Here is a 19,418-nt window from a genome sequence, read left to right as displayed (position 1 = left end):
ACTTATTATTGCCAAATGGACACCTAATTAAATAGAGGCCAGCTGTTGGGTTTTTTTTTTTTTTTTATGGGAGCTGTTGGGTTTTGGTACTTTAAAATCTCTACCTTTGTCTTAAACAAAATAAATAAATAACACCCAATTAAATCTGTGTTATTAATGCTTCAATTTTGTAACTCCTAATGGAATTTAGTTATATTGAGCATCTCTTAAATGTTTATAATGGAAGTGTTCAGGATTCAATGCACTATTTCAATGAAATATTTTTCATAGAAGATAATTGCTTTAATGTAACGTTAATGAAAACTACCAAGGGCGCTAAAAAAGAAAATTTTGTCATCTATTGATTAATACATAATGGTATTCACTTATAATCCTCCCCCTTTTAGTAGTAATTAAAATAGGTGATAATTATTGTCTACACTATATGTGTTTGGAATTCCTTTATGAAGACTTAAATTTCAGACCCTCTCCCGAGTAATTCATAAGTACTCTCGATGAACGAAAAATTGTGTTTTCTCCTCTTACATTCATGGTAGGATCTATTTATTAAATTTATTGTGAGATCTATTATGAATGTGAAATGAGAAAATACCATTTCTCCATACTCTAAAAATATCTAAGAATTTTCTCATTTTCCACCTCACAGGAACTTTTGCATCATTTAGTATTGTCTGCATCATTTGATTTAATTTTTCTTTATGGGAAGCATCATTTAACATTGGTAATAACTAATTAATAAAACTAGTCAGTCTACAAAAGAAGACTAAGCCCAAAGGTAGGGGGATGAATCTAGAAATTAAAAAATAAAAAATAATACCAACTAGGCAACAACAAACAAACAAATGAATATAAAAAATTAAAGATACAGAGAGATAGAACTTTAATAGTTTATAATGACAACATTTAGTAGTCTGTATTAAAATCATAACAAGTACAAACTTCACCAACTTGGTGCCGGGCCCTGGTTGCATTTTCCTCTTGCATGGTTTGTTCAAACAAGCATAAATTAACACTAACCAATTAAAACCGATATTGCAAATTTGATGTGGCTTCTCTACTCTCTCTCTCTCTCTCAATGGGTCTTAACAAAGAAACAATAAATATCATTGTCACTCATAAAGTCATGATCTCCAAACAGTATAAAATCCCAAGCTTTACTAGTTGCAGTGTTAAAAAAAGAACAAGTAGAGTCCTTATACTCTGTACCCCATAGGAAACAAATTATTGTAATGTTAAATCAAATAGAATTTCTTGTTTGGTTTGGAAAAAACGAGCAAAAGATTTTCACTTAGTGGGGAACTAGGGACTTTATTGCAGTGAGACTTAAGCTATACACATTGTAATTAATTATAATTATTTTTATTATAGAGAGTTTCAACCTATTACATCTGTTTTGAGGTTAACTCTTTATCATCAGATCAAGATATTTATAAATTTTTTTAGTATAAACGAAAATTAAACTCTAGATCTCTTATTCAACCATCAGAAATTTTACCAGTTAAGTCAATTAGAACCCACAATCATAATCCTAATTAAATACATTGTTTAAAAATGATTGGATTTTATTGGAACAAATTAAAAAACAATAATTAAGGACGTTGATGGATCCTAGTTAAAGCTTAAGAATGAAGAATAAACTTTCTGTACTATAGTCCAAGTGGGATTAGACCGAAGTTTGCCAGCTTGATTTGTCAGAATAGAGGAGAAGCACTAAAGTTCATTGACACAACAGGATTAGCGGCATCGTTGTCGGGAGGTTAGTGAGCAATGACTAGTGGATTTTGCGCATGAAACATGACTTTGGATATTATAATTTGGGCTTATTTCTAATGGGTCTATATGGCTTGGGCTTCTTTTCGCATGTCTAATGGATTCAAGTCAGTTTATCTGAGATGGACTTTCAGGTTTTTATTTTGTGGACTCCTTTATCTCTTTCACGCATGTCTGTTACACACCCCCCCCCCCCCCCTTTTTGGTAAACAGAGAATTTATTAAAAACCCCGAACTGGGGAAGGAAGTTAGAGGACTAGTCCTCTCATAATACATGTCAATACTGTCATAATACAAAAGCATCGAAATGTCTATAGACGAACTATCAAAAATCATGAAATCTTGTTGGTAGATAGTTCCTTTCCTGGCTAGTGCATCAGCACAGTGGTTGGCTTCACGGAAGTAGTGACTGAGCTTGACCTGAGGTATGTGACTGAGTAGTCCTACAATCCACAATTAAGGAGGAAATGTTAAGATTAGAACTATTATTGTTGGTAACCCAATCACATACGACCTTAGCATCTATCTCAACCTCCACGGCAGGTATGTTAAGAGATAAGCACAAGGAAAGACCATATTTAAGGGCCCATAACTTGGCCTCCACGCTAGAGGAAAATCCAATATTACGGATAAAACCTTTAATCCAACTTCCATTCTCATCACGAATCAAACCTCCTCTACCAACTTTACCCAGATTGCCCAAGGACGAGCCATCTGTGTTCAACCTCACCTAACCACGGCTCGGTCTCAACCAACGAACTCTCCTAGCTTCCTTGGTCACCACCCTACTTGTTTTACCAACACTGAACAAAAGCTCAGTGGTAGCATGCTTGATGTGTGACCAAAGGTTCTAGTTCAACCTTACTCCCTTAAAAGCAAAATTATTCCTATGCACCCATAAATTCCAAACCACAAAGGAGAACATCACCTTGCACGGTATCAAATCTGATCTGTGGGATTGAAAGTTTAAGTTAATCTTTAGCCACGGAATCAAGTCTAGGCTATAAAAATCTAGAATATCTGAAGCAGAGCTGAAGTTATCCCCAACAGATTTAGCAAAACTACAATCTCGAATAGCATGAATAATCGACTCCCTTTCATTGTTGCAGATACAGCATTAAGCATCTTGGGTGATGCCCCTTCCATGGAGCACTTCCTTCATTGGAATGCTTCAGTGCCAGAGTTTCCACAAGAAACATTTAATTCTCAGCATGGAGTCCACCTTCCAAACCCAATCTCCCTCAAACCTGGCAACTAGACCACTATCCCCTTTAGCAATGGCATAAGCAGTCTTTTGGTCAAATTCCCCCGATGGTGAGTAACCCCACACTACTTTGTCTTCACACTAGTGATTAGAAGGGAAAGACACAACTCTAAGCATCCTTAAAATCTTATTAGGAAACACAAACGAAAACTTAGAGAAATACCACCTCTCCCCCACTTGGACATCCCTCACCATCCACTTATCCTCTTCCCTCCTTAAAGGGCCTTCAATCAAGCTTCTAAAATTACCCATATCCATCCATTTATCATACCAAAAACTCAACTTGCAATCAGAACTAGCCATCCATTTAATTCCTTTCTCAAGAATGTCACTACCCTGCTTCATACCCCTCCAAACACAAGAACCACTTCTATTAGGATTCCTATACTTGCTGCTTAAGACCCTAACCCAATCCTTGTCTTTCTCCATCTTGTATCTCCAATTCAATTTGGCCATCAAGGCTAAGTTTTTAGGCTTTGCAGCTTGCAAACCGAGCCCACCTTCCTTCTTGCCTTTGGTGACCGTGCTCCAACTAACCATGTGCAATTTCCTTTTGTCTGGTGTAGACTCTCAGATAAAATTCCTAGTTACCCTATCTAATGATTCAAGAAAACGATTAGGGAGCATAACATTATGCATTGCATACGAAGGAACGGTAGTTAGGATAGATTAGGCAAGAACAATTCTCCCAGCAAAGGAGAGAAGATTCCCTTTCCAGCCAGGAAGCTTAGCTTGCACCATTTCAATGGCAAAGTTATAGTCTTGGCTGCTTGAACCGGGCTGCTTTAAGGGAAAACCAAGATACTTCCCCAAATTAGGCGTGGATCTTGTGCCCATTATTTCACATAAATCCTCTCTCTTGCCAGCATCTACATTAGGAGAGAAATAAATTCTAGACTTGTCCTTATTGATCTTTTGCCCTAATATACTGCAGAAACAATCAAGGGCATCCATCATGCTTTGGCAATTCTTCCTATCTACCCTACCAACTGGACAAGGTTATCCGCGAAGAAAATATGGGAGAAAGCTAGACCTCCCCTTGAAGCACTCACCGGATCCCAAAGGTTAGAGTCATGCTTATCTCTAATAAGGAAAACTAACACTTCCATACACTTATCTCCTTGCCGGATTCCCCTAGAAAGGTTGAAAGCTTCCAAGGCACCCCCATTGAATAACACCTCAATGCTAGAAGTTGAAATGCAATTCATGATGACTTTGCTTAAACCCTGAGGAATATTGAAAAGGGCAGAGTATCCTTAACAAAGCTCTATTCAATCCTACTATACGCCTTTTCAAGGTCGATTTTAACCGCCATAAAGCCTCTTTTTCCTTTCTTCAAACTTAGGGAGTGAAGAAGCTCTTAAACAATAATGGCATGGTCAACTTCTTTCCGGCCCGGAACAAAAGCTGCTTGCATTAGAGATATAATCTTCCCTAAGTACGGTCTCAACCTAGCAATTATAACCTTCAAAATGATCTTATGTAATGTATTGCAAAGGCTTATGGGTCTATAACTACCAAGGGTATTCGCTCCCGAATGTTTAGGAATGCGGGTGATAAGAGTCTTATTCAAAAAACCCGGAACAGCCCCAGTCTCAAAAACATTCCTGATTGTCTCAATAACTAATTTCTTCATGAGCAGCTAGAACCTTTGATAGAACCCTGCATAAAGCCCATCCAACCCAGGGGATTTAAAAGCTTTTAAGGCCCAAAGACCATCCATTATCTCTTAGTCTGTAATATGGTTAGCCAACACCTGCCCCTCCTCCTCCGAGAGTTTGACTTGCCAATTCGAGATATCCCAAGTCCTTCTCTGAGACTCTCCCATCTCCATAGTGTACATGTTAACATACCAACTCCTAATATAATCAGCCACCTCTCTCTCATCAACAATAAGATTACCCACATTATCACTGAGGTGGGTGATTCTATTCCTTCTCCTTCAATTAAGGACGAAAGCATGAAAAAATGTAGTATTGTGCTCCCCCGACACCAACCAATTCAGCCTAGACTTCATAGCCCAAAACTCATTAATGAGCTCCTTAACTTCCCCATGTTCCAACCTTAAGGTTCTATCAAGCTCTAGAAGGGATTCAGTAGGTCTCTTGGCCAAAGACTTATGCACCCCTTTGAGTCTCATTTCAATTATCTTCCTTCTCTCAAATAAGTTCCCAAAAACATCCTTATTCCACCTCCGTGCAGAAGCCGTGAAGGAGGTAACTGCAATGTCAGGATCTTGACTATCCCTCCAGGCATCTCTAACAAGATTGGGAAAATCAGGGTGTGATAACCATCTAGGTTGGAATCTGAAAGGTCTCACTAAGCCTAACCCAGGGGTTTTTCCAAGTTGAGAAGAATAGGATAATGATCCGAGTTTACACAGGTAAGGTGTTCAATGGTAGCTTTCGGGTATAAAAACCTCCATCCCACATTGCAAAATCCTCGATCTAATCTTTCTTGGATAAGGTCAGAGAAATTTCTTAAATTAGTCTAGGTAAAATTCGACCCAACAAAACCCATGTCCATCATGCCACAAGCATTAAGACACTCTTGAAACAACCCAGCTCTGTAAGCATTAACAGGTCTACCCCCCAACTTCTCCGCACTACTAAGGACTTCATTAAAATCCCCCAGTATAATCCAGGTCATATTATGAAGATCATTTACTAAGGTCAAGTTCTGCCACAAAATCTGTCTTTCAGAAAGCCTAGGACTAGCATATATAGCAGAAATAATCCAAGAGAAGCTTGAAGAACTCACCTTAACGATTGCATGGATTTCTTGTTCAGTTGAAGCTAGTTGAGTGATCTCCACTGCATCATAGTTCCATAGCAACCAGATTCCTTTAGCATAGCCCACCGTATCAACATGGATTGCACCATCAAAAGGCAAGCGATCTATTATCTCCTTCGCTTTACTACCTCCAACTCTGGTTTTAGTTACAATTAGAATGGTTGGATCAAAATCCCTGACCAAATCCATCACAGAACTCACAAAGTTTGGCCTAATGGGCCCACGACAATTCCAAACAATCACATTCATTGTAACAGATTAATTAGGGGCAGGGGATTTATCTTGATGAGGCAAATTTCTCCCTTATGAGATCAAGCTCCATCCCATCTCTTTTAGGCTGGTCCAAGTTTGGCCTTCCGGGGTTGTAAAAACGGCCCTGTGCTCTAATATACCCATCTCCCTCAGTTGTGAGCTGATTAGAACCTGAAATTCCTTGATTTTTAGCACTTGGATCAGTTTCACGATGCAAGCATTCCCGTACCAGCTAGTTGCCACTGGTTGACTCTCCATAATTTTCCTCTTCTCTAAATTGACTGGATTGTCCAATGCAAACAAGACTGGCACCGGAGAAATGTCCAGGTTGGTCCTCCATAACACCATCTTCTCTCCCCGTTGCGCTGGTAGGTTCGTCTTGAAATTCCACCAGGGGTTTAGCCACAAGTGCCACGCCGGATTCGTGAGAAGCAGATACCCCAATACCTGACTCGTCAGAGTGAGAGGGAATAAGCTCCTCCATGCCTTCTTCTGCTTCTCTTTGAACCACCCCTAATCCTCCGTCGGCTTTGCTCTTATCTGATCTATCACCACGTTAGGTACTGCCACAACCTTCCTTTGGCCTTTGATCGCCCAACGTTGTGAATTCAGCTACCTCACTAATCAATTGTGTTCTTCCATACTCGCCTACACTCAGGGACGTAGTGAAGGTTTGCTTTGATTTCGGATGTGCAACTCCTTGAGAAAGAATTTTAATTTTTTCTCCATTTTAGGCCGAACTGCCGTGTTTGGTGAGGCCTTTCTCTGGTGGATTTGACAATTCACTGGTCATTTTTTCCTTAGGTTCAGTTTAGGCATAAGCTTCCAAACTCATATGACCGTTGGCAGAAGTTTCTTTGCTTTCTATTTGACAACCAGCTATATTGCATGCACTAGTCTTTTCCTTACTGCCCTCATGCCCATGTTATTCCCATTAAAGGAAATTATTGGGCCTCTAACGGGCGTATGGGCTTCTGACTTTCCCATACTTGTTCTAGTTGGGCTAACCGAACTAGGAGAACAGGTCCCCTTAACTAAGGTTGGCTCAATTGATTTCATTTGTTTTGGACTTGTCTTCTTCTTTTTGACCACCATCCATGGCCCATATCCATCTTCATTAGTACTTTCATGCACTACTACACGTGATTCCTTGCCCTTTCCCTTAAGTTGTTGGGTAATATAAACTTCTTCAGGGCCACGGATTACAAAAGGGCAGCCATCACTCCTATGACCTACTCTACCACAAGCAAAACACAAGGCACCAATGCCTTCATATAAGACTCCCTGAGTCAGCTTCCCAACTTGGATCGTTCTCACCAAAGGTTTAGAGAGATCATTCTGCACACAAAAATGGGCATATCTCCCTTGTGTCCCTATAGCTGTTTTAGTATCCATTTTCAGTACTGGTCCTATGGCACTCTCGATTTTTCGAAGAACCACTGCATCATAGTACTCCACGGGGAGCTCATTTAGCCTAACCAAGGCAGCTACCATGCTCACCACGGCCATGGAGGCCTTAAAGTTAGGCTCCCACAATCTAATAGCCATAAAGTGACCTCTAATGAACCATAGGCCTCCAGAAAGGACTCTGTCCATTTCTTCCTTTGCTTCAAACTTGAACAGAAAGAAGTCTCTCCCTAAGTCCATGCAGTCAACTCTACCTTATGGCTTCCATAAGCTCATTACCGATCAATGTATGTAGTGAAAACCCACCGTTCTACCAAACTCTTTAATAATCAAGGCATTTTCCCAAGCCCCTCTGATTCTCATCTTGGTTTCCTTGGATAGTTTCACCTTAGCTACCCCTTCAGCGATCTATTCCACATCACTATCAGAGTCTTCTTCAACAAATTGTTGGCTATTAGTAGTGCACATTTGAGCAAATGCACTTGGTATCGACCCGAGCAGTTTTTCTTTATAGGACTTGGTTGGCGCCACCTCCATCTCCGTAAACTCCTCATTGTGGTTGCAAGCCTGAACCAAGTCCTTCACCCTCTTAGTACTCCGTTGCAGTTCATGTTGCTCTTCACCAGACCTTTTAGGATATTCACACTCCATCGAGGCCTCGAATGAAAATAATATTTCCGTCTAAATTTGACCAAATGCAGGCTACACACACCTTTTGAAGCCATGATTTATGTGCAAAAACAACAGGTATAAACTATAAAGTATGTATAATGGACGCGTGCGTGTAAGAGATATTGCCTATAATTATGCATATAAAATTGAATATTGGACATTTTTGTTTCAACTGTCAATAAGTGTTAGCTAAGTTACAAGTTTCTTGGCAAAACTAAAAACATTTGACTTTTAATTTACCTCATACTACCATTCCATATAAGCTTTTGAATTATTACAATTTTAAACTTTATTAATTTTTTATATAAATATGGTTGGGTTCAAATTATGTATTGTATAACTTTAAGTAATATTATACCATTTAATATTTTTTAATTAGATGCGAATTTTGAAAAACCTACTGTTAGACTACATTATCTTTCTATATTCTCCATACTTGCAAAAATTAAAGACAATAAAAAATAAATAGTTATGTCATCAATCAATAGTTTAAATTCAAGTTTTTGTAATTTAAAATAATGCATAACGGATGAGTTTATGGATTTAATAGTAAATAACATTCAATTGACATGAAAATTAGTGTGCATATTAATAATATTTAGAATATGCAATCTAATTGTGGAATTTTCAAAATTTAAATTCAATAACAAGTTAATGAGTGGCGTAACATTATTTGGAGTTACATTAGGTGTAACTTTAATCCGTCCACGTATAGTAATATAGTACAATAAATACTAATTTCACATACAAATATAATCACAATAAATAACTATTAATTATGAACATAATTATCAAATTTCATCGCTGCGCTCATCTGTGCCCTTCCTCGCCCTCGGGCGAGCCAGGGCCTCCGGGCGACGCCGGCATCGACTATTTATATTTTAGACATCAGATAAAAGAGAAAAAATTAATATTTTATCAAACTTACATGTGCACTTTATACATATTAATTGGGCCTATAATTCTATCTTTGTTCTAGGTATCTTAACTATAACCTTGCCTCCTTTAGATTCAATGTGAGAGTGAGATTTATGTGAACATTACGAGAGAGACGATGGAAGTATACCTTGTTTTAACTCTATTGAAAAAATGTCATTTTGAGTTTTGGTGTCTCTTAGAGCACTCATAACAGTGAAGCTAAATAACTATATAGCTATTTTCGCTTCACCAAAACACAAAAAATGCTCTCACAACAATGTAGGTAAAGCTAAAATTTTTTAGCTTTTGACTTCCGTACGAAGCTACTTTTGGCTTCATACAGAAGGTGAAGCTAAAAGTTTGAAATATTATTTTAATTCCTACCTCTATTAAAATAATACTTTTTCTTTTTTTCTTTTTGCTCATTATGCCCGTTGCTCTCATTCTCACCCTCTCTCCTCAGATCAGCTCTCATCAAACTCTCAAACTTTCAAACTCTCATCGAAGCTCAAACTCTCATCTCATTTTTTTCTCTCTCTCTCTCATCGCCGAGACCCATCTCGCCCAGTCCTCCATCTCACCGCTCACCCAACACTGATCCAAGCTCCATTGCCGACCCAAGCTCCATCGCCGATCCAAGCTAATCGAGGCCTATTCTTTATCGTCCGATCAGTTTTCCAAGGTCGTTTTTCGTTATTGCTTCACCGCATCACTGCTTTTTTTTTTTTGGTTCTGTTTTGTTGTTTTTCTAATCAGAAATGTAATTTTGTTAAGGCATGTGGTTGCCGAGAAAATTTTCCAAAATGAAAGAAATCATTTTTTTTTTGGTTATTAGCAACTTCATCACTCAAGCACCACAAGGAGAGTAAAAACCAGTTCAATTTGGCTGAGTTTCTAATATGGGTTTGATTAGATTTTTAGATCATATATTTCTCTCTCTGTGTGTATATATCAGAGCTAGTTGTTGTTGGGTGGTTGTGGGTGGTTGTTCTTGGTTGACAGTGATTATGGATTGTGTCATTGATCAGTTTGTGGTGTTTTTTTGGTAGTGGGATGTATTATTTTATTGTGATGTTTATATTATTTTATTGTGTTGAAAGCTAAAATAGATTCACTGCTGCTGGATGTTTTGTAAAATAAGTAAGTAAAATAAATAAAGTAGTTTTTTGTGGTGCCAAATAGCTAAAAAAATAGCTCTTCTGTTGTAAATGCTCTTAATAGGAGGAAGTATACCTTGTTACGGATGTATGCTTTCTTCCTCTCACAAGTTGGTTGGACCTACAACTAGTGGGTCTCACCAATTGTGAGAGGAGAGAAACACACACTCGTAACTAGGTGTATTTTCTCTCTTAATAGACACATAAGTACAAACATTGACAAAAAAACTCCCAAGCAAAATGAAAAGTAATGTTTCTTTTAGCAGAACAAATAAAAAGTAATTTTAAGGGAATAATTCAAAATTTTGAAATTTTTAGGGATAAAATTAAAATTTATTTAATTTAATTTTAAATATAAAATAAAATAAATTTTAGAGGACGTAATATTTAATTAAATTTATTTGACTATGTTTTTTTTTTATGATATATTTTTCCTATGTATTTTATTGGGATAAATTTGTAGCCATTGATAGACTCTAGACTCTACACCCACCCGCCAAGTCCACTGAAAGCCCAAAAATTGCCACGTATGACGCGAGCAATCAAATTAGGAGGGAAAATAAGATGAAAAATTGGTGCTAAGGCGGCAAATTCCAAAGTCTTCTAAAATTTTTAGTTCTCTCACAAAAAAACACACGCACACAGATCCCCAATTCCACACTATTTCTCTTTACAAATTTTCCCTACTATTTCTCTCAATCCAAACATTGGCTAAAAGCTCTCTTCTCTAACGCCTCAGCTAGAGAAAGATTTAATAAGGCATGCTTATTGATCTCAAATCATTTTCTAAATTATTCTCGATCGACGATCGATTTGATGTCCAGTTCTTTACTTTTGATACATTCTTGTAACCAATTTGGCTTGTGATTTTTATATATCCATTTCTTATTTCTGGTTGTTTATTGTGTCAATTGAATTGGTGATTGATTGAACTTGCTTTGCTTGTTAATGTTTGTGAATGGTTGTGTATATTCGCATGGCGATTGATGATCGTGGTGATTTATCAGGTTGATCATTTTTCTGAACCGAGTCCATAGAAATTGAAGAGGATAAAAATATGATACGGATCTTTCTTCAAGATGAACGACTGAGTATGGTCGACGGATTGATACCGCAAGGATACATAACGGACGGATCCAACATTTGGTATCCGTCCAATATGATTAGTTGTCATAAATTCTTAATTGTACGTCACACGATATGTTTGATGTGGCTTTGCTTTATCTCCACACAAGCGTGCACACCGGGAGTTCTTGCGTTACACGTTTGACCATAATAAAAAGACTCCTATATGGAAAGGAATTCTAGGAGATACGCAAAATCCACGAGTCACTCTCCTAGAAGGAAAGAACTTCTTAACCAAAGCGTGAATTTAGGCCCTACGCAACTATAAATACCCAAAAACCCTCACAAAGCAAGGTACGCATAATTATCTCGACTCTGGCACTCTTGGGTTTTAAAAATAAGACTCTAACTTGACCTTCGGAGGGTTTTTGGCCGGCACCACACCGGTGCTCTCTTTTAGGTCCTCTATTTTCTTTTTGCAGGTGTTGCTTTGGTTTGAGGAGTGCCTGCAGCTTACTGGTAATTTTTTCGGCATCATCAGAAATATATACACACACGAGTTCTATGCGTGCAATTGAATCCAAACAGTGCTAATACTAACTATTTTGTGATCTGTTACTTAATCTGGTTATTACTAACTTTTTTCGCTCTAGTTATTAGGTCGTGTTTTGGAAACTTGAATTTTTGGATTTGAATTTGGATTCTAAATCAATATATTTGAAATAGGATAATTTCAAATTCATCGATTTTAAAGGTTTAAAAATCTTTAGTGGATTTGTTAAATCGAATTCCTTAACTTTTTTTAAGCATCCAAACAAAGTATTTAGAATTGAATTACTTAAATCCAAATCCACGTTCTCAAATTCTTCCATCCAAGTACGCCATAAGGATTTTTCATTTACTGCAATGAAAAATCGATCTATGTAGTTCCGCCCCTGATTGCATATGACACGAGATTTGGGGATCTCCAATGCTCTACGTAGTTCCACCCCTAATTGCATACGACATGAGATTTGGGGTTTATCTGTAATGAGGCAGAAATACAGCCTAAATGACTGATTGTTTCGTAGTTGTTAAAGTTGTTGAAACATGACTGTGATACCATGTTAGAATTGTCGTTTGAAAGATTAAGAGTGAAAGAGAAAACAGAAAATGGAAGCAAGAATTAATGTGGTTGCGGGACTATGTCCACAGGGAAAAGATGTTGCCGACTAAATTTTTTGCTATTTGAATTTTTCATGTTACAACGCACTTAATGTAAAATTTATGTAGTAGCTAACCATATGCCAACCTATGATTGTAGCACTTGACATTATAAATAGGATTAAGATTAGTTTTGTTGCTGCACGAGTACATGAACACATGGATATATAGTCCTACATCGAGTTTGGGCCTCTTGAGCTATTATATCTTCAACAGTAGTATTCACCAGTCATTGGTGATTTTTATTCGTATTTTAGTGGGTAATTTGTGCGGTAAACCAATGTTTTGAAGGGTTTAAAAAATACGCTTGGTTGAAATGTGTTAGAGTAGAATTTTATGACTTTAGAGGGTATGATCTTGAACCAGAGAGACTATGCCTATACGTTTCAAATTTCAATCAGTTTTCTATTCATTGTGAACCTTCAAGCTTTTGGGACTACAAGCTATTCTTCATGTGCCAAATCAGTTATTGCGTATTCTGAATGGAAGCACTAGTTAATGTCTTACTTTGAGTTGCTTCATGTCTTTGTATACTTGGAAGGCATTGGACTTAGTCAAGTGGAGAGGGGTCTTTGGTTGGTCTGATGTTGGCACAATCTTAGCCTCTTTATTTCTTTACATCCCAACTTTACCACCGTTGATTTTTCTTCTAGTGCTCTTTTTCTGGAGAACATATTAGTGTCTTTGAATGATGAATTTTTATCATGTTAAGAGTTGTAACTGATGAAGCAGTCTTTTTTTTTTTTTTTAATACAAGATAGAATTCTACTCTAATTTAATTTAAGTGTATATGTGTGTGAAGCTCCCTCCTGGAGACTTAAACCCTAGCCCTTGGCCCCCACACCCCACAAGCAGTCTTTGAATGATGATTTTTTATCATGTTAAGAGTTGTAACTGATGAAGCATCTGCTTGTATTTAAAGCATCTGATTTGAATGATTGGAAGCCCAAATACAGAAAAACCATTCGTGCTCTTTCTCTATCTCTGCAAATTGTTCTATCTCGATCTCAATCTCTCCATCTCTCCATTTCGGTCTCTCTCTTTGTTTTCCCCAAATTTACATAGTTAGGGATTTGAGTGTTCTTCACTTCTTTGTTTTGATTTCAGGGGAAGGGGAACGATGACGTCGTTCCCCTTAAATGTTTTTTTTAATAGATTTTTTTAAAAATTTTCTTTTAATTTCGAAAAAGAAGAAGAAGCAAAATGGCGTCATTTCAGCACCCTTAACGGCAGCCCCTAATTGAGCTCTAACGGAATCCTACATTGACAAATATTGAAAGTCAGAGGATTGAAATGATAAAACTGAAAGTTAGAGGATTGAAATGAAAAAAGCTGAAAGTTAGAGGGCCAGTTTTGGATTTTTGCCTATATTTTGCATGCTTGCACAATTTAAAAACGATAAAAAATCAATAGTCATGTCATCAATCAATTGTTTAAATTCAAATTTTTGTAACTCAAAATAATGCATAACAGATGAGTTTATAGATCTAATAGTAAATAACATTTAATTAGCATGAATATTAGCGTGCAGGTTAATAATATATAGAATATGCAATTCAATTGTGAAATTTTCAAAATTTAAATTTAATAACAAGTCAATGAGTAGTGTAACATTAATTATAGTTACATTAGGAATAACTTTAACCCGTTCAGATATAAATATATATTCATTTTAAATTATATTTCATATTTAAACATTTCGTTAAAATCATGCCATATCATATTTCCTTTAAATAGTAATATAGTATAATAAATACTAGTTTCATATACAAATTGTGGTGGGCCTTTTGTGATTTTGGGTTGGATTGCCTCCTGCTGTATCAAGGACCAAGTGTTCAGGATAGGAGAGTTGGGACCGGTTCAATTGCAACCACCTTGGCCCGGCTTATGCACAAACTATGTCCATTTTTTGCTGAAACTTGGGTCACATGCCCATAGAAGGCGAAACTGTTCCAGAAGAGTTATAGCAGACAAGAACAGTATGGCAATAATAAATGCAATATACTTTCCGTTAGATGAAATAAATAAGGAATCCTTAACAAAAGAAACGATATAGCAATAAAAAACACGTTATGAGTGAAATTACAAAGACAAGAAAGGAAATAATTATAATAAATAATAAAATCAAAAGGAAAAAAGGTTAGTCTACTATGTTTAGTTGTATTACGGGATTAAGACTAAGAAGGGAATCACTTCCTCAACGTGGATAACCTTGCAGAAGATTCTGTCGTTAGAAATTACCCACTTTGAGGATACGAGCTTGAATGGCTTATGCCCAAATGAATCATTTATCCTCAACAGAGGGTAGATTTTTAGAGGGAGAGAATGGAGTCTATTAGTGCATGCTTATCATTCTGCACTCTTTATTTCTCTTCTTGATTCTTTTTCTCTTTCTTTTCTGTTTCGCTACTTTGATTCTTTCCTGCTTCTCTTTCTTTCTTAATGCTTACTCGTGTAGTGTTAAGGTGATGGTGGTGCTGTAATTCTCTCTGAGTGGTTGCTACTATGTGATGATGATCTTATGCACGGTTAGAGCTCTCTATATATTGCCTGTCGTGGCTGGTTTTTACTATTTTAACCTTTAACTACTTTTGTCTGGGCGTGGGTGTACTTTCAGACCACTTACTAGCTTGTTAGCTGCCCGACCACCACCACTTAATTGTGCTGGCCGTGCCACACCCCATTATCAGACAAAGAATTTTACTTTGTTTGCTTGTTCACCGTGATATTCCTATCCACAACAAGGTGAGCATTCTCTCTCTCTTTATCCCTCATGGCATGCACTTAGTGGTTCCAACTCATCCTCCTTTTGGGTAGTATGTCATCCCAGCGGAACATTTCCCCCAAAAGAGTTTGAGCAAGAACTCCAGAATAGGCATTTCTTTCTCCTAATCACCAGACCATATCATTTCTTACCTCTAACCCATGACTCTCCACTCTTGTATTGGCTAGGTATAGGTTGGTGGTGCCTGGGTTTTGTGCGTGCTCCACTTTCGTATATTTTCAAAACTTGTCTGCTGCTCATGCATTTTCCGTGAATTGGAGGCTTGCCAGTGCATTTTACTGCTCATTCTTGACCTTTTGTGGCGTGAACTGTTTTATGATCCTCCATTTTTTATGGCTTGCTTCCCCTAAGGGCTAGGCCTTACTTGACTGTGGACTTTTTTCTCTTTTAGTCAACTATTTGTTCCTTCCGTTGGCTTGCCAATGTTCAAGTCATGCCATTATGTTATTCTTGCTACGGTGCTATTTGTTCCCTGCTTGCTGGGCCTCTTTCAGGCATACTGTATGCTCTTCCCTCAATTAGTTACAATGTCCTAATATTGTTATTGGGTTTATAGTTGATGATGCGAAGAAAATCAGTAGGCTGGATGCTTCGGACTTGACAGGACTGCTTGCTTCTTGGCCTGGAAAAGAAAGAAAAACGATCAAAGGTGACCGGGATTGCTGGCCAAGAACCCTTCGATGGCAAAGTTAGTTTTCTCTCTATATTTTCGGAGTTCCAACTTTTTGGGAAAATATCAAGCGTACCTTTTTCTGATCTGAATGGGTGTTTATATAGTGTCCTAGGAACAGTTATTGGGTTTGTAACCTCCCCTGGATTTGAGGAGGTGCGAGGGTTCAAAGATAACTTTCACAACCGTTTAGGAGTTATATTTTCTCATATAACGGTCACCAAAAGTTATGCGTATGTTACGGAATGGTGACATGTACTCAAGAATTCCCAAGTGTAAAGGGCTCGTCCAGGGGCCCTCTTGTGGACGAACCCCTTCAGGATGGGGTTGATAGCTTTCCTAGGACGAGTGCTGCGGGTGTGTTTTCGTCTATGGACGACCATGGACGTTAGCCTCGTCCTGGTGCTTTCTTCTGGACGACTGTTGGTGTGGATGACCATGGACTGTCTGGAGTACTTTTACATGGACGGTCTAAAGTACGTTAATTTTTCTTCATTCCTCATCAATAGTCATGTTACTTTGGGCTTTTTTGACCTATTACATTGCTTGTGGACTACTTTGGTCCATTTCTTCCTCGTTGGGCATCCTCGACCCATTTTATTTCCTTGGGCATCCTCGGCTCGTTTCCAACTCTACATTCCCATGAGTTTTTACCAACCATTTTGGGCTTCCTTGGCCCAATTACTATATCTTTCATCCTTGGGGTTCTGGGCCTTCCATCAACCCCTTCCTTTCTTACTTCATTACTTCAGGTCTGCTGTGGCCAATTCTCACTTTTTTACATCACATAATACCCATGAGTTTACTGCTTCTTCATTTGGGCTCCTGTAGGCCCATTTGCTTTTCCCAAAGCCCATTTGTTTACCTTATGGGGCCTAAGACCAATCATTCCTGCCATTCGAGCTTGATGAATTTCCTTTCTCAATCCACTAACTCTCTTCCTACCCATATAGTTGGACTTGTTCCTATTGTTGAGCTTTTCTAAAATGAGCATCAACACAAATACAATCATAATAAATGACTATTAATTATGAACATTGTAGAAGTGACAGGCCCAGTAATGCGTGTTGGGCTGTGGGCCTCGTCCGAGGACGCCTAATAGTCTGAAGACGGATAAATGTCATTGTGGAGGTCCACGTTAGTGTATGAAGAGAGGGGTCTAGTCATGAGGGTTCAGGGAGGAAGTCTGAGGACAAACGACACCTCGGCTAATCAAAGCAGAGGTCAGAGGGTGTGGTCAGCCGTCAAGAGCAACACTTCAGAGGCTTTTATTGATAAGGATAAACGTCAGGAAAGCATAGGACAAAGGGAAGCTAATAAATATTTAAGAGAAAACTGCTACTACCGCATTGAATGCTCTGCAGCTAACTCTCTGACCGCATTAATGTGGAGGTGATATTTGAACAGTAATATTCAGCCTTACAACTACTCCCAGAGACTTCAAGAAGGTGCTGATGGGACAAAGATCAAAGCCAACCACTTGACCTATATGTGGAAGGTGGAGATGAAGAAGAAGGAAGGGAATATAAAGAAGAGGGACACCATTATGAGGGAGGATTGGAGATTTGAGAGAAAAAACATTGTAGCAACAAGAATTGGACTTGTAACTAAATTCAAAAGATATATATATATATATATATATATAAACTAGTCTCCTTGGATTGTGCCGATAACGATTTTCTTTGGGCAAAACTAGTTTATTCTTGTTTTCTTGTCATCTAGGCTCACTGTAATTACTGTCTAACTCATCAAAGCCTAGTTTTCTAGCCTACTCTCTACAAATTCATTGTATTGGGCTATTTGGGTCTAGATCCTTTTTCTTTTGAGTTTAGGTACCAAATTGCGTCCTTACAAACATGATTATCAAATTTCATATTTATATTTTAGACAACAAATAAAAGAGAGGAAATTAATAGTTTATCAAACTTACATGTGCACTTTATGCCGATTACTTGGGTCTATAATATTATTTTTGTTCTAAGAATCTTAACTATAACCTTGCCTCCTTTAGATTTGATGTGAGAGTGAGATTTATGTGAGCATTATGAGAGAGACGATGGTTTAAATCGGATAGCATTTCATAACTTCCATGAACATTCTAGAAGCCCTTGTTGGACAATTTAGGCAAGGAGGATGCTCTTGTTGAGAGTGAGATCTTGGAGGTAGCGAGAGTAAAATTGAAAGGGAAAAAAGAATACAGAAACAATAATGATAACAATATATATAAAATAAAGTGCTAAATAAACCTTATATTGCAGTGCTCAAAATGACACTGTTTTAACTCTGATGATGTGAAAAATCACCAAATTGAGGATCTCGTCTCACTGGATGGACGGTCCTGTGGTTGATTGTGTCTCTGGTGGAAACCTACAAGAAAGCTTGGGAAAGAAGTGTAATACACCGGTGTGATGTTTGCCAAAAACGCTCTAATGCTTAAGTCAGAAAGGAGAGAAAATTGTTTAGAGAGAAAATGACTTGGAGTGAAAATACCCCTAAAAAGCCACATAAGCTTTTTATTTGGTGAAAACTAGTAAATACAAAAAAAAAAAAAATTCATAAATTATTTGAAATATAAGGATTTTTTTTTTTGAGAAGATGAAATGGAAGGACTTGGTATTTTATTTTTTAAATCTATCAAAAAGTAGCCCTCTAATATAGTTTTTTGTTTTTGAAGAAACCCTTTAATATTGTTAATTGTTCTACTTGATAAATACTCAATAATTAATGCCATACAATGGGCTTAAAATAAGCATAATAATTCAACTACTATACCTTTACAAAATTAAAAGGCAGTTCATAATATCAAATTTGTTTTATTTTTATTTATTTTTTTTAGGCCAATATCAAATTTGTTAAACCTAAGACAACGTTAAAAAAAAAAAAAAAACGCAAACAAACAAACCAAAGTAAGTTTAGGCTTTAAAAGATGGCCTTCCAACGTTAATAAAAGGAAAGAAAACTTCTTACATTTTTTTTTTCCCTCTAAAGTACGAGAAATTATAAGGTTTTCATGGTGGACAAGTGATGTGGTCCACCATTCCAGTAAAAAACTTCCACTTGTTTAAAATTGTGGAGTTTTAAATAAAAACCGAATACTGACTCAACAATTTTAAATAGGTGAGAGTTTTTTACTGGAATAGTGGACCACATCACTTGTCCACTATGAAGACCTTATAATTTCTCCTAAAGTACTGGTCTATGTACCAAACTGCTACTAATTTCTTTAATTAATGCATATCCAAAGTGAGTTTGGCATCCCCTAATTTTTTATGGCTTTTGTATTTTTTTAGTGAAGTTTTCAATATCTTATTTCTCAAGGCCTACTTAAAAACGAGACAAAAAAAAAAATGTTAGCTTGTTTTTAGAAAGAGTGGGTTTATTGGTTTTTTTTTTTTTTTTTAAAGTGAAATGTGTGAAGGGAAAAAACTTGTAAGCAAACTTAGGGTCTGTTTGGATACTGCT

The 19,418-nt window shown here is 37.3% G+C and overlaps 1 protein-coding gene across 1 annotated transcript; it reads right to left on the bottom strand.

Annotated features, from left to right (window-relative positions):
• Nucleotides 1-3,703: 3,703 nt before the first annotated feature.
• On the bottom strand, nt 3,704-6,076 carry LOC142608717 (uncharacterized). Its single transcript, XM_075780408.1, has 5 exons — nt 5,551-6,076; nt 5,032-5,359; nt 4,791-4,974; nt 4,136-4,260; nt 3,704-3,962 (listed from the first exon to the last, which is right to left on the bottom strand). The coding sequence occupies exons 1-5, from the start codon at nt 6,074-6,076 to the stop codon at nt 3,704-3,706; spliced, it is 1,422 nt and encodes a 473-aa protein (XP_075636523.1).
• Between the last annotated feature and the right edge of the window lie 13,342 nt (nt 6,077-19,418).

The sequence above is a fragment of the Castanea sativa genome, chromosome 9, assembly GCF_040712315.1.
Source record: "Castanea sativa cultivar Marrone di Chiusa Pesio chromosome 9, ASM4071231v1".
Lineage (NCBI taxonomy): Eukaryota > Viridiplantae > Streptophyta > Magnoliopsida > Fagales > Fagaceae > Castanea > Castanea sativa.
The sequence above is the reverse complement of the archived record's forward strand: the minus strand, read 5'-3'. Positions and strand labels throughout refer to the sequence as shown.